Source organism: Henckelia pumila, chromosome 2, assembly GCF_033568475.1.
Source record: "Henckelia pumila isolate YLH828 chromosome 2, ASM3356847v2, whole genome shotgun sequence".
NCBI lineage: Eukaryota > Viridiplantae > Streptophyta > Magnoliopsida > Lamiales > Gesneriaceae > Henckelia > Henckelia pumila.
Window position 1 is genome coordinate 186,699,506 of NC_133121.1, and position 14,729 is coordinate 186,714,234.

General features: G+C 36.8%; 1 protein-coding gene across 1 annotated transcript; it reads right to left on the reverse strand.

The window, feature by feature from the left end:
- Positions 1 to 399: 399 nt before the first annotated feature.
- Positions 400 to 1,164, reverse strand: LOC140879185 (probable protein phosphatase 2C 55). Its single transcript, XM_073282854.1, has one exon. The coding sequence runs from the start codon at positions 1,162 to 1,164 to the stop codon at positions 400 to 402; it is 765 nt and encodes a 254-aa protein (XP_073138955.1).
- Positions 1,165 to 14,729: the final 13,565 nt, after the last annotated feature.

Sequence of the window (14,729 nt, forward strand, 5' to 3'; positions counted from 1 at the left end):
CGTACGTACGACAGGTGAATACATTAATTTTTTATTTCCGAGCAGAGTGGTTTTTGCATTGTACACAACATATCCAAAATTTGCTATCAAAGTTGCATTATTTACACATGATTCTGATAAATGTCTCCCTGTGCCCCTAACCATTTTATTCATGGTTTTCAAGCAAGCCCCGTGAATGAATCATGAAGACGAAGAAAAAATCAAGTCGGTGGGTACCGTTTAGTTGCTAAACATCGCCTTTTAAAACGGTGGTGGTATCGAAAATCAAAAGCTTGTAATTAAATTGACTCGTGTGTGAATTTTTGTGATACTTATCTTTATTTATCTGTCTATGGTAATCTACAAATATTCTATGATACGTCCCCAATCCTACACAATATCAAACTGAATCTTTGGCTCCTATATAGCTTGAACATATGCAGCTACCACAGTGATGTCGTCGTACTTCCCTCCGCTGTGTGCGAACCCCGCGGCCCGAGCCGCCTTTGCGAATGGGCTTTCACAGCTTGTATCCAATGATTTCTTCAACGCCGCTGTAGCCAAACTCCTGGCCAGGACATCTGGTGGATCATTCTGTTGCAAAGACATCTTCACCACTCGCTCGATTTGTTCCGGGAACAAATTATCAAACAACCCATCGGAGGCCGCGATGATAACGTTTCCGGCCTGCATCGCCACCTCGAACTCCTCCGCCACTTCGAGGCCGCGGCAAGTAGTACTACCGGCCTTCTTTCGGATCTGAAACGGCTGGTTGAACCTTAGCTGTCGCACCGGAGACGTAAACACGACTTTCTCTCGTCTGATCACCACGAAGCCGGAGTCGCCTACGCTCACCGCTTTGATCCGGAGATCATTCTCATGAAGATCCAATGCCATGATGCATGCGGTGCTGGAACCCGGAGACTTGGATTTGGAGAAGGCTTCCTCCAAGACTTGTCTAGGGTTCACAGGGACGACGTCGTGGAGACGTTTCCGGACTATCTCCGCGGCTTCGGCCATTAGTTCTCTGGCGAATTCACCGGAATCGATGCCCTTGTATTCGTAGGTGCTGCCGACACCATCCGCCACCCCTATGACATTCAACGCTTGGTCGATAAAGTGCGAGTCCTCACCGAGGGGCCTTCCGGGGTTCTTCTTGGGTATGTAGAAAGATCCGGACACCATCGACATAATGTTCGTCCAAGTATGTACGTACTTAATTCAGTTGATGGAAATTATAATCTTGATTGTGTTTTTTGCAATATTTCGTGGTAAATATAGAGTACTGATTGATATCGTTAACTGATTGTTTGAATCCAAATAGGATTCTAGTCATCATCAGTTTCCTTAACTGAATCGAACTATAGGATTCTAGTTTGGTATTAATTTCTTGATTTGTTAAATACAAGTAACTAGACATCTATTTTAACTCAAATGTCTCATTATTAAAATTACAATATATAGACTTTTTTATTTTTGACCAATACAATATGTAGACTATTTAGTCTCTCGTCTTTACTTTTTTTTTTCACTATATAACTTTAAGTTTGAAACACCTAAAATAACTAACTTTGATGTCATATATATATATATGATAATCCAAAAATATCCCTTTTGTCCAATTCTATTTTTCTTTAATAAAAAAAGTCGTTAAACCCATTTTTAGTATATTTGCATCTTATCTTTATTTTTGTATTTTTACAAAATATTTATATTTCTTTATCTATATATTTTTATTTGAAGGTTCATAATATAAAACAACTAATATATATAAAAAAGTTTTAATTTATATTTTTCCTATTTCTAATATTAAACAAAAAAAATCGAAATGAAAGTGCTAATGCTACGACCAATCCATAAATTGTTAACGCTTTCCTAAAAAATTTTAAATTTTAATATATATAATCTTTTGAATTAAATTTTTTTAATATGTATAGTAAAACCACTATAAATTAATAATGTTGGGAGCGTGAAATTTTATTAATTTATAGAAGTAGTAATTAATCGATACATTAATAATTTATTATTTTAAAGAACGTATTTCGATCTAACTAATATATAGAAGTTTCTATATTATGTACTAAAAAATTTGTTTCTATATTATCGGGTGAAAATGGATGTTCTCATAAGTGCAAAACTTAGAAGAAAATACAGCTAGCACAACTAAAAATTTCATTGATAATCATGAAGTTGGGGATGATATTTTATCTGTGTAACCAGTTACGTAAAACGAAGAATTCATAGAGAAAACAACATACTCTTCATAATTTTTTTCACATGGTTCAAACATTTTTGGATCCAATGACAAAAGTTAGAGATGAAATTCAACTAATGAGAATTGAAATTCAAAAAAAAATTAAATAACATATAATTATATTTTACTAACTTGTCCTAGTTATATTTTGTAATTTTAAAAGATTATTAATTTATGATATTGCCGGACTATATATTTATATAAGAACTTCTAAAAATTTATTATCTTATTAATTTAGAGAAAATTTATTGTGTACACACATCGCGTTGAAAAGACACTAATACTATAAAATTCAAGCGTGATGGTATGTTTTTATATTTAATACAAAATTTACATATTAGATATTCGAACAAGATTTTTTTCGTAAATTCACTAACACATGCAAAATTCATGCAAAACTATCTAAATTTTATCGAAATCTTATACCAATTTAGACGACATTCGTCATCCAAAAATTATTATAAAAAACCTTAAAATTGAATTAAAATAATATATATTTTTAAATTTCAGTATAATTTCTATTATTTATATAAATTTAAATATTAATATGGGATTTCAGTTTTAATAGATGCAATATTTTAAATATTAATTTTGGATTTCAGTTTTAATAGGTGCAATTTAAATATTAATATGCGATTCCAGTTTTTTTTCGTCTTTCCGTACGTTACCGAACCGTAAAACAGTAGAATAAAAGTAGTTATTTCGATAGACACATCTTTGATAATAATATATTATATATTAAAAGATCATTCAGAATTCATTCCATGTGGACTTTTAACACCGAAATATGCGATTTCAGTTGTAAGGGTATTCACAGGAAAAAATGATAATGCGATGAAATAAATTTGTTTTTTTTTTATGTTTATATGTTTATAATTTCACTTTATTTGATGCAACCCGAGAAAAATGGGTGAGCTGGATGGTAAATTTCCCGGTTGAAATATGACCATCATGTGAGTACTCTCGACCTGGTAGGGAGATCGAGCCTGATTAGATAGTTTGCGCACACTTAAAACGAGAAAATGCTAGTGCATGTGACGTCGGAAGGGTTTTCTAGCATGTTTACTTTGACGCTCAAGTCAATGAAGTACTCACGAAAAAAATAAAAAAAATTCTTTTACAAGAATGAGTGTAAAAAGTGTTTGATCGAATGAAAAATTGATCTCCGATTCCTTGATTTTACCTCTATTTGGGAGGTATTTATTTATAAGGAACCAAAGATTGGTGACCATCTCGTGATTATCGCGTAGTGGCGACGATGTAAGGACATGGCCCATATCTCGACCTCAGCATGATGTGTAAGCATGGGATGGAATGTGTCCCGTGATCGTCGGTGGACATCGTACATGTTCAGTTGACTTAGTCTCTTTGTAATTCCCTGCCAGGGATGTGAGTCCGGGCTTATGTGAGTTCACAGTAGTCTAATATACAGGATCGATCCTAACAATTTTTGGGTCTGAATCTATCTTTAAAAAAAGGTCTCTAAATCATACTGTGCATTCAAATTCTTTTAGACTAATAATAATTTTTTTGATTTAAACAATGTGCAATAGTCAAAATATTTCTATTTTAATTTAGTAATAACATCAAACATGTACAAAATGATCACTATAAAATAACTCGTCTAACATTTATAGCTAACAATATTAATCAAATTTTTCAATAATTTTTTTCTTAATTAATAGCATAACCAATTCATTCAATATTTTTTTATGACATAGTTATTGAGAAAATATTTTGATGAGCTTTAATTTTGAGAACTTTATTTTGCACTTACTACTCTAATAAGTACAGTCAACAAGATTTTATAAGCCATGTGAGCATTTGAGAAATATCCATATATTTTTTTCAAGTAATTCACTACATCAATTTTTTGATTTTGTTTCTCTTGGTAATGAGAACTTCAAGAATATTAACTTCAAAAATAAATTATCCCCATTAATATCAGAACAATCCTTATGAGTCAAAATATGTATTTATATTGGTTCAATTACACTACTATATAATAAATTTAGTGAATAAAAAAGGTTTTTTTTGTTTATATTAGGCACGAAAAAAATAATTTATATTGAAAAAAATTATCAAGACCTAGGAATAATAAACTTCATAAATAAATTTATCAATAGGCCCAGAAATAATAAAAAATATATATACTAGGCAAGACAGTAGGCAAAGAAAAAATAATTTTCTATGTTAGGAATGAAAAAAAAAACCCAAGAATAATAAATTTATATTGGATCAATATACACTTTTATAAAATAATATATATTTTTTTCAATATTATGAGTCCAGAAAAAAATGGGCCCGAGTCGGACGATTCTTCTGTCTCCAAATAGGAACTGCCCTGCTGATATGCCTCCCATATTGCTGCACGCTCAGGCTAAAGTGGATGTCATGTCTTGGAGTCAGGTGGGGAGGGCTACCTCATCTATGCAGTTGATATGTCCACGAGTAGTTCGGGTACCGATCAGCTACCGGTTGTCAGCGAGTTTCCTGATGTATTCCCTGATGAGATTCCTGGTTTTCCTCCGGTTCGAGAGGTTGAATTTGGTATTGATCTAGTACCAGGAACTATGCCTATATCCCGAGCACCTTATCGTCTAGCACCGTCAGAGATGAGGGAATTGAAACAGCAGTTGCAGGATCTGCTTGATAAGGGATATATTCGTTCGAGTGTTTCTCGTGGGGAGCACATGTTTTGTTCGTCAAGAAGAAGGATGGATCGATGCGATTATGTATTGATTACAGACAGCTGAATCGTGTCACCATCAAGAATAAGTATCCTTTGCCATGAATTGATGATTTGTTTGATCAATTACAGGGTACTTCTGTTTACTCTAAGATAGATCTGAGATCAGGATACCACCAGATGCGGGTACGAGACTCAGATATTTCTACGACTACTTTTAGGACCAGATACGGGCATTATGAATTTCTGGTGATGCCATTCGGTTTGACGAATGCACCCGCAGTCTTTATGAATCTGATGAATCAGGTATTTCGAGAATATCTGGATAGATTTGTCATCGTCTTCATTGATGATATTCTTGTCTATTCTCATGACAAGGATGAGCATGCACAGCATCTGAGAATTGTTTTGCAGACGTTACGAGATAAGCAGCTGTATGCGAAATTGATCAAGTGTGAATTCTGGCTTGATCAGGTAGTGTTTCTCGGTTATGTGATTTCCAGTGAAGGAATATCTGTTGATCCAAGTAAGATAGAGGCAGTGCTGAACTGGTCTCGTCCGACGACGGTTGCTGAGATTCGTAGTTTCTTGGGTCTAGCGGGTTATTACCATCGATTCATCGAGAATTTTGCACAGTTGGCCAGGCCTTTGACACAGCTTACACGGAAAGATGTTGCCTTCATATGGTCCTCGGATTGTGAGGAGTCATTTCACGAGCTGCGTAGACTTCTTACTACTGCACCTGTGTTAGCTCTACCTTCTGGATCAGGAGGTTATGTTGTCTATACTGATGCCTCTGGTCAGGGGTTAGGGTGTGTTCTGACACAGCATGGACATGTTATTGCCTATGCATCTCGACAGTTGAAGACACATGAGAATAATTATCCAGTACATGATCTCGAGTTAGCCGCCATTGTATTTGCACTCAAGATTTGGAGGCATTATCTTTATGGCGAGAAATTTGAGATATTCACGGATCACAAGAGTTTGAAGTATTTATTCACTCAGGCGGAGTTGAATATGCGACAGAGACGCTGGATGGATCTTTTGAAGGATTATGATTGTGAAATCAAATATCATCCAGGTTCTGCTAATCTTACTGCTGATGCCTTCAGTCGGCATGTGAGACTTTCTGCACTTCAGACTAGTGAATTATCTCATTTGGTTCAAGAGTGTTGTTCATTGAGTTTTACGTTCAAGCACAAGAAAGGAAGAAACGGAATTCGTTTGTATACTATATTATCTGAGCCAACATTGTATTCTCGGATCAGAGATGCTCAGATATTTGATGTTAAGACTCAGCGATTGGCACGTCTAGCCAATGGGGGTAATACATCTGGATTCCATTATCAGGCAGATGGTTTATTGTGCTTATTGAATCGAGTGATTGTACCTGATGTTACGGAACTCATGAATGATATTCTATCTCAAGCTCACATGAGTCGATTATCAGTTCATCCTGGAAGCATGAAAATGTATAAGGACTTGCGAACCAGATTCTGGTGGAAAGGGATGAAGCGGAGTGTATATCAGTTTGTTTCAAGATGTTTGGTTTGTCAACAGGTCAAAGCTGAACACCGACGACCAGGTGGATTACTGCAGAATCTTGAGATTCCCGAATGGAAGTGGGAGCATGTGACTATGGATTTTATCACCCACTTGCCTATGACTTCACGTCAGTGTGATGCTATCTGGGTCGTTGTTGACCGTTTGACAAAATCAGCCCACTTTATTCCTTAAAACCGGAAGTATTCTTATGATCGCATGGCACGCTTATATATCCAGGAGATAGTGCGATTACATGAGATTCCAATGAGCATAGTTAGTGATAGAGATCCGCGATTTACCTCACGATTCTGGGGTAGTTTTCAGCAGGCGTTGGGTACCACTCTGAGTTTGAGCACTGCATATCATCCGGAGACTAACGGGCAGTCAGAGTGGACGATTCGTACGTTGGAGGATATGTTACATTCTTCTGTCATGGATTTTGTCTTATCTTGGCAGGATCAGTTACCTTTGATCGAATTTGCCTACAATAACAGTTATCATCGTAGTATTTATATGACACCTTTTGAGGCATTGTAAGGTCGACGGTGTCGTACTCCGTTATTCTGGGATGAAGTCGGGGAACGACAAGTTGAGGGTCCTGAACTGGTGCAGCAGATTGTAGACAAGGTAGATTTGATCAAGCGGAGGATCAAAGCTGCTCAAGATAGACAAGCCAGTTATGCTAATATTCATCGCAGGCCATTGCAGTTTGAGCCTGGTGAGTATGTATTCTTACGAGTATCACCTTTCAGGAAGGTGATGAGGTTCGGAGTGAAAGGCAAGTTGTCACCTCGTTTCATTGGGCCTTTCCAAATACTGGAGAAGATTGGAGATGTTGCATATCGTTTGGCGTTACCACCATCTCTTTCCAGTATACATAATGTTTTTCATGTGTCATTACTTCGACAGTACATAGCTGATGAATCTCATATTATCCAGCATGCTGATATTCAGTTAGAACCAAATCTGTCTTTTGTTGAACGACCACTCTGTATCCAAGACAGGAAGGAGAAAATTCTTCGAAACAAGACTATACCACTTGTGATGGTACAGTGGCAACGCCGTGGCATTGAAGAAGCAACTTGGGAAACCGAGAGCTATATGCGGGCTGAATATCCTGAGTTGTTTGCTTTGTACTTTTGATTACCATGTAATGATGTAATTACAGTTGTTGTAATAAAACATGATTTGATGTTTCATATTGTTATCTTGATTTGTCTTTAGATTTTATTTCGCGGACGAAATATCTAAAGGTGGGGATAATGTAGTAACCCAGATTCCATTTCAAGATAATAATATGTTAAACATGATTAAGGATTGGTAATTAACCAATTTCAGGGCTTAATCGAACATCAGAATCAAGAATTGGATTTTATTTTTCTGAGCCAGTTCGGACGGTCCGAAGAGGACTTCGGACGGCCCGAACTTAGCAACTCGGGGGCTCCGAAGATGGCTTGTTGACTTCGGAGTTAAGGCAAGTTCGGACGATCCGAACTAAGGATCGGATGGCCCGAACTGCCTCCTGCCATGCAATCAGGATTACTCAGCCATGGATTTTGACAAGTGTCGGACGTAGAGAATTTTAGACGATCCGAACCTGAGTTCGGAGGCTCCGAACCCGAAGTGGCTTGCATGCATGCATTGAGTTGGATCGGACGATCCGAACCCCAGTTCGGAGGGCCCGAACTCGTCCAAAAATTTTCCTATAAATAGGGGCCTTCAGATTCATTTCTGATTACGAATTCCCGAGTTTCCTTCTCCAGTTATATAGTGTGAGTTAAACACTTGAGGACCCTATCGGTTATAATCGAGGTTCTGGAATAACCAAGGTATGGTTATAGTCATCCGGGACCAGCGACTCCAAAGGGCTATCTACGGACGAAGGTATGGTTCGGGAATCTATTTAAGTTTTGGTAGTACTTATTAGCTTAGTTAAGGCTTATAGAACTTGTGTAGTGATACGGTGAACTTTTGAATATAGGCTAGGAACCTAGGATCTACTTTACTTGAACTAGCCTAAAGGTACGTACACATTGACTGAGATTGCCAGCGAGTATACATGTTTATATGTTGCATTTATTTGGCATTATTATATGGCATGATATATGATTTACCGCTTTCTATACTCATATGTCATTTGCATATACACGTTGAGCCTATACCTTGTTATACCTGATTATAGAGCCGCTCATCTCTATACTCGATAGTCTGTCACTGAGAGTACCGCGACGGCGGAGACATGTATGTCTGACTACTCTGGTGTACTAGACGAGTGTAGTTGCACCCAGAGGTTGATCCGCGCGGTGGCAGCACTCATGTGGCGCCGGTACTGAGCATGACTTTTCAGATAAACTTTTACCAGTCATCATGTTGCATGCATTATATACATATGTTTAATCATGTTTATGTACTGGGCGTTAGCGCTCACGTCCTAGCTGTTATCTTGGACACCCTATTCCACGGGGCAGGTCGCAGGATGGTAGGAGCTGTTAGTTCAAGGCAGGACTAGGGAGAAGGAGCCTAGAGGAATTAATTATATAGCAGGATTCAATATAGCTGTATAATGTTTACCTTTAAGTTTTCGATGTGGTTGTATCACTACAGTATTAAGCCTGAATATATGTTACTAAGCTGATATGTAAATTATGAGTTATGTTTCCGCACGTTTTACTCTGTTAAGTATTGTGCTGTATTAAGTTTATTGCATGCTATTAGTTGCTAGTTAGTAGGTGATTCCATGCAGGGTCACTACAAGAATGTCATCAAAATAAAGTACCAGGAATGTCACAGCACTCCCACTGACCTTCTTATACACACAGGGTTCCTCAGGATTCTTAGTAAGCCCAAACTCTTTGATTGTACCATCAAATCTGAGGTTCTAGCTCCTAGATGCCTGTTTGAGACCATAAATAGATCTCTGAAGTTTGCATACTTTATGTTCACTTCCAATAGATGTGAACCCTTCAGGTTGAGACATGTAAATTTCTTCCTTAATATCCCCATTAAGAAAATCTGTATTCACATCCATCTGCCATATTTCATAGGCATGCCATGCGGCAATGGCTAGCATTATCCTAATAGACTTGAACATTGCAACTGGAGAAAAAGTTTCTTCAAAGTCAACTCCTTGCCTTTGAGTATAACCTTTTGCTACCAATCGCGCCTTGAAGGTCACCACCATCCCATCCATCCCAAGTTTCCTCTTGTAAATCCATTTACACCCTATAGGAACAATTCCTTCAGGTGGATCCACAAGATTCCACACTTGGTTTGAATACATGGAATTCATCTCAGATTCCATAGCTTCAAGCCACTTGGATGAATCGTCATCAGATAACGCTTCCTTGAAGATCCTTGGATCACATCCATGGTTAGCCTCATCTTGGCACTCTTCAAGAAGCAGACCATACCTCATAGTTGGTCTCGAGATCCTCTCGGATATTCTAGGAGCTTGTATCTCCTCTCTTGGTTGTTCGGGTATGGGTTCTACAACCGTGGGTGTTTCTCGAATATCTTCTAGTTCTATCATCTCCCATTTTATATCCAATAGAAATTCCTTCTCCAAGATGGTTGAATTCCTAGAAACAAACACCTTTTTTTCTTTTGGATGATGGAAATAATATCCAACCGAATTCCTTGGATATCCCACGAAGTAGCATAAAATGGATCGAGCATCCAATTTATCTCCCACTGTCTGCTTCACATAAGCAGGGCACCCCCATATTCTAAGATAAGAATACTTTGGAGGTTTTCCCATCCATATCTCATATGGTGTCTTATCAACTGCCTTTGAATGGACATTGTTCAACAACAGTGCCGCTGTTTCAAGCGCATATCCCCAAAAGAATGGTGGCAACTCCGTGAACCCCATCATAGACCGAACCATGTCCATCAAAGTTTGGTTATGACTTTCTGAAACACCATTCAACTGAGGTGTACCAGGAGGAGTCCACTGCGAGAGAATCTTATTCTCCCTAAGATACTCTTGGAATTCAGCACTCAAGTATTCACCACCTCGATCCGATCGAAGTTCCTTGATGCTTGTTCCTTGATGCTTCGTCCCAACTGATTCTCCACTTCATTTCTGAATTCTTTGAACTTTTCAAAAGATTCAGATTTGTATTTCATCAAATACACATATCCATACCTAGAGAAGTCATCGGTAAAGGTGATGAAGTAGGAATGTCCGTGCTTAGTGGTGATGCTAAGTGGACCACACACATCTGTATGGATCAAATTCAACAGTCCCTTGGCCCGCTCCACATGACCCTTAAAAGGAATTTTGGTCATCTTTCCTTTTAGACAGGGTTCACAAGTAGTAAGAGAATTAATATCAAACATATCAAACATGCCTTCTTCCACTAGCTTGTTCATCCTTCTTAAAGATATATGACCTAATCGAGCATGCCATAAGTGTGCCGGATTTAGAGTATCTTGTTTTCTTTTGGATGTTGTTGATATCTCTTGGACATTATACATATGAATATCTTTCAATTTTAAATTATAAAGATCATTTTCCAATAATCCTGTACCAATTAAACATTCATTCTTGTAAATATTGCAAACACCTTTGCCAAATAAACAAGAATATCCATCTTTATCAAGCATAGAAATGAAAACAATGTTTTTCACCAAATCTGGTACAAACAAAATATCTCTCAAAATTAACTTAAAATCATTGTCCAACAATAAGTAAACATCTCCAATAGCTTTGGCAGCAACTCTTGCTCCATTGCCCATCCTCAAGAAGGTCTCACCATCACTGAGCCTCCTACTTCTTGTCATCATCTGCAAATCATTACAGAGATGTGAGCCACAACCGGTATCCAATACCCAAGAAGAAGAGTTAAGTGAAATGTTCACTTCAATGTAGAACATACCTTTTCCAGAACCAATCTGGTCAAGATATTCCTTGCAATTACGCTTCCAATGTCCAGGTTTCTTGCAGTGATGACAAACATCACTAGTCTTGTTAGCCTTAACTGGTGTGGCTACCACAACGGGACTCGGAACTTGCCTCTTCAAGGGAACATTCTTTTTGGGAGCATGAAAAGAACGCTTCTTTCCCTTCCCACGTGGTATATTCCTTGAACCAGATGAAGATCCCACATAAAGAACCGGCTTCTCTTTTTTGATTGTGGATTCAAACGTAACAAACATGTTAATCAACTCCTCAAGGGTTGGATCTAACTCGTTCATGTTGAAATTCACCACAAAAGGGTCAAATGAGCTAGGCAGTGACAAGAGCAACACGTCTGTGGTCAACTCAGCTGGTAGCACAAGATCCATGCTAACGAGTTTCTCCACTAGCCCAATCAACTTTAGGCCATGCTCATGGACCGAATCCCTATCTTGCATGCGCAAAGTGATTAGCTCCTTGACAATCGCATGTCGAAGTGGGCGTGTTTGTTCACCAAAGAGTTCTTTGAGATGCAAATGAATGTCAGCACCATGATTTGCACTCTCAAAACGCCGTTTTAGCTCATCATTCATAGAAGCCTACATATAACACTTGGCTTTCAAGTCATGGTCACACCAATCCTTGTAAGTTTGTAGCTCCTCAGGGCTACAATCAGTCGGAGCCTTATCGGGGGCGACTCATCAAGTTTATATGCAATCCTCTTCGAGTTCAAGACGATTTTCAGATTTCTTAGCCAATCGAGGTAATTTGGACCGGTCAGTAAATGTTTGTCGAGTATTGTAGATAACGGATTGCGAATTGATGGCATTGTCAAAAACTTTGTACTGAAAAATAATAACAGATAAATGTCAATGACTATTTTAAAATATTTAATAAGATATAAAGTATGGACTTTAACTTTATAAATTTTTACTCCCACTGTTTTAACATTTTCACTACCCTCTAGTGAAAACGGGAAACGTCTTTCCTCAGTAGGTACATAAGGTCCAATTAGTCAATCATGATCCCGAATAATATCAGCCAATCACAATTTCTAAAAGGTAGTTTCCAATTGCATCTCCATGCAACCCTTACGTAAACTTTGTCTCACGCTTGATTAGGACCCAATAATATGACGTCGTTCATCTTTACGTATCAAGTCTTACCCATCGATATCGAACCTTAATGGACGGTCGCCATGAGTTCCCCCAATAATATGAGACGAAGTCATGGGAGTTCCATGTAGTTCACATCACCATATCAATGGATGTCACAGCTTTCCGGCATCCAAGCTCCCCCCACCCCCCCCCCCCCTAAATAATATTAGCCAAGCATTGAATACGGGTAGCGTTCATCATGCACCTATTGTCGATGGAAGACATGAAAATTATAAACAAATTTATAATTCTCCTTTTCAGGCTTGATATAAATTTTGAATCTAATTCAAAATGAGGGTTTTTAATTTTGAAAAGGTATCATCATTAATTTTAAACGTTTTGCCATGTTTGTTCATATGTTTGCCGGATTCATGCAACATTGTTATTATAAAATAATAACATACATACTTATTATTTATAATATATCATGCATATATTATAAACATTAAATTAACAAGGATGATCAATCGCCCAATACTATTTGACCCGTGTGAGCCAAACACGGGCCTAGGTTCAATCATAGGGAATGCATGGGATGCAGATGCAACAATTACATAAGCTTCCAATATTTACATGTCTTGGATCTTCATAATTCATCATGGTCCACCATCTTCCAATCTTGATCTTCCACTATCAAATATTTTACATTAAAATATCCATGACAAATAGGGAAACATCTCATGGGGTGGGAACAGGCCATAAACCAAGCCCATTTTATAATTTGATAATTATTACAACCATTCAACACAAAATATCCTAGCATACACCTAGCAAATTGGTCTTGGGCTTTTGATCATCCTTCATGCATAATATCACATATCATACACCATCAATTAATTATCACAATAATTAATTGATTAAATATTATATTTCTTGGTCCAATCACTAACCATCACAATTATAAATTAAATTAACAAAATAAACAAACACCTTTGTTTACTTTCAAATTAATTTATTTATAACCGAATTTCTTTTAAATCACAATTTACTATAAATAATCAAAGTCACACTTTAACTATTTATTTTATGAGAAAAATCATATATTATAAAGTTTAATTTTTCATAAAAATCAACTATAATATTTTTAACAATTTAGGGCCTATGACACATGATATTCTAAAACACCTTTTGGAAAAACTCAAGTCGTCATAGTCGTCACCGAAACTCCGTCACCGGATTCCGGTTTTTTATTTAAAAGTATGGGATGCCCCTAGATACCCTTCGGGCAGCCCTTAGGATGCCCGAAACAAAAAAAAATATTTTTATAAAAACAGCCCTAAAAGTTAAAATATTGATTTTCTCATGCGGCTAGAAATTGACCTCAATATAATATGCAACAAATGCTACACAAAAGAGTAACCTAGGCTCTGATACCACTATTGGTGATCGGTTAACTCGTGCCCGAAAACGCAGCGGAAATTTTAAAAATTTTAACAAAAGAGATCCTAGCACTTGTGTAGCATTCAAAATCAAACAACCATAGCGTGTTTAGAAGTTTTACCTATCAATCTCAAAGATTGATTTATGGCTCCAACCAAGTTGATAAACAACTAGGCTCTTGAAGTAGTAGACACTATCTACAAGCTTCCAAGAGCACACCTTGCTCAAAATGAATTCAACACTTCAAGCCTTTGAATTAGGTCCACGACTAGACGATCTAGATCCGCTCTAAATATAAACTAGAATATTTAGAGTATTTTGCATTGAGATTTCCTTTTCTTTATTCCTCAAAAATGAAAAGAAAAACTTGGAGAATTGTGGAGTAAAGTCCACGTCCAGGGCACAAAATTGGAATAAATATGTGTGTATAATATTGATAATAATATAATAATGGTGAAGGATTAAATGATGAAATTAAAACCATGCATAAAAAAGCTAAAGGCTTTTATGGAAAATTGCATCTATCCTTCAACCCTTCAATTACCTCACACACATATATTTTATGTATATATATATATATATATATATATATATATATATATATTTAAAATATACATATATTATATATATACATTATTTTGAACTTATTTAATTAAACATTAAACTTAATCCCAATTAAGTTTAAATAATTAATTAAATCTAACTTGAACTCATTCAAGTCCACTAGTATATAATTATTCAACACTATATCAATTTGAGCTCTACTAGACTCAATAGTGTTTAATTAATTCAACACTTGAATTAATGTAATTATTTGTACAT

Bases quoted from the DNA above. Each gene is read 5' to 3' on its own strand.
- LOC140879185 (XM_073282854.1), bottom strand. From the start codon at position 1,164: ATGGTGTCCGGATCTTTCTACATACCCAAGAAGAACCCCGGAAGGCCC.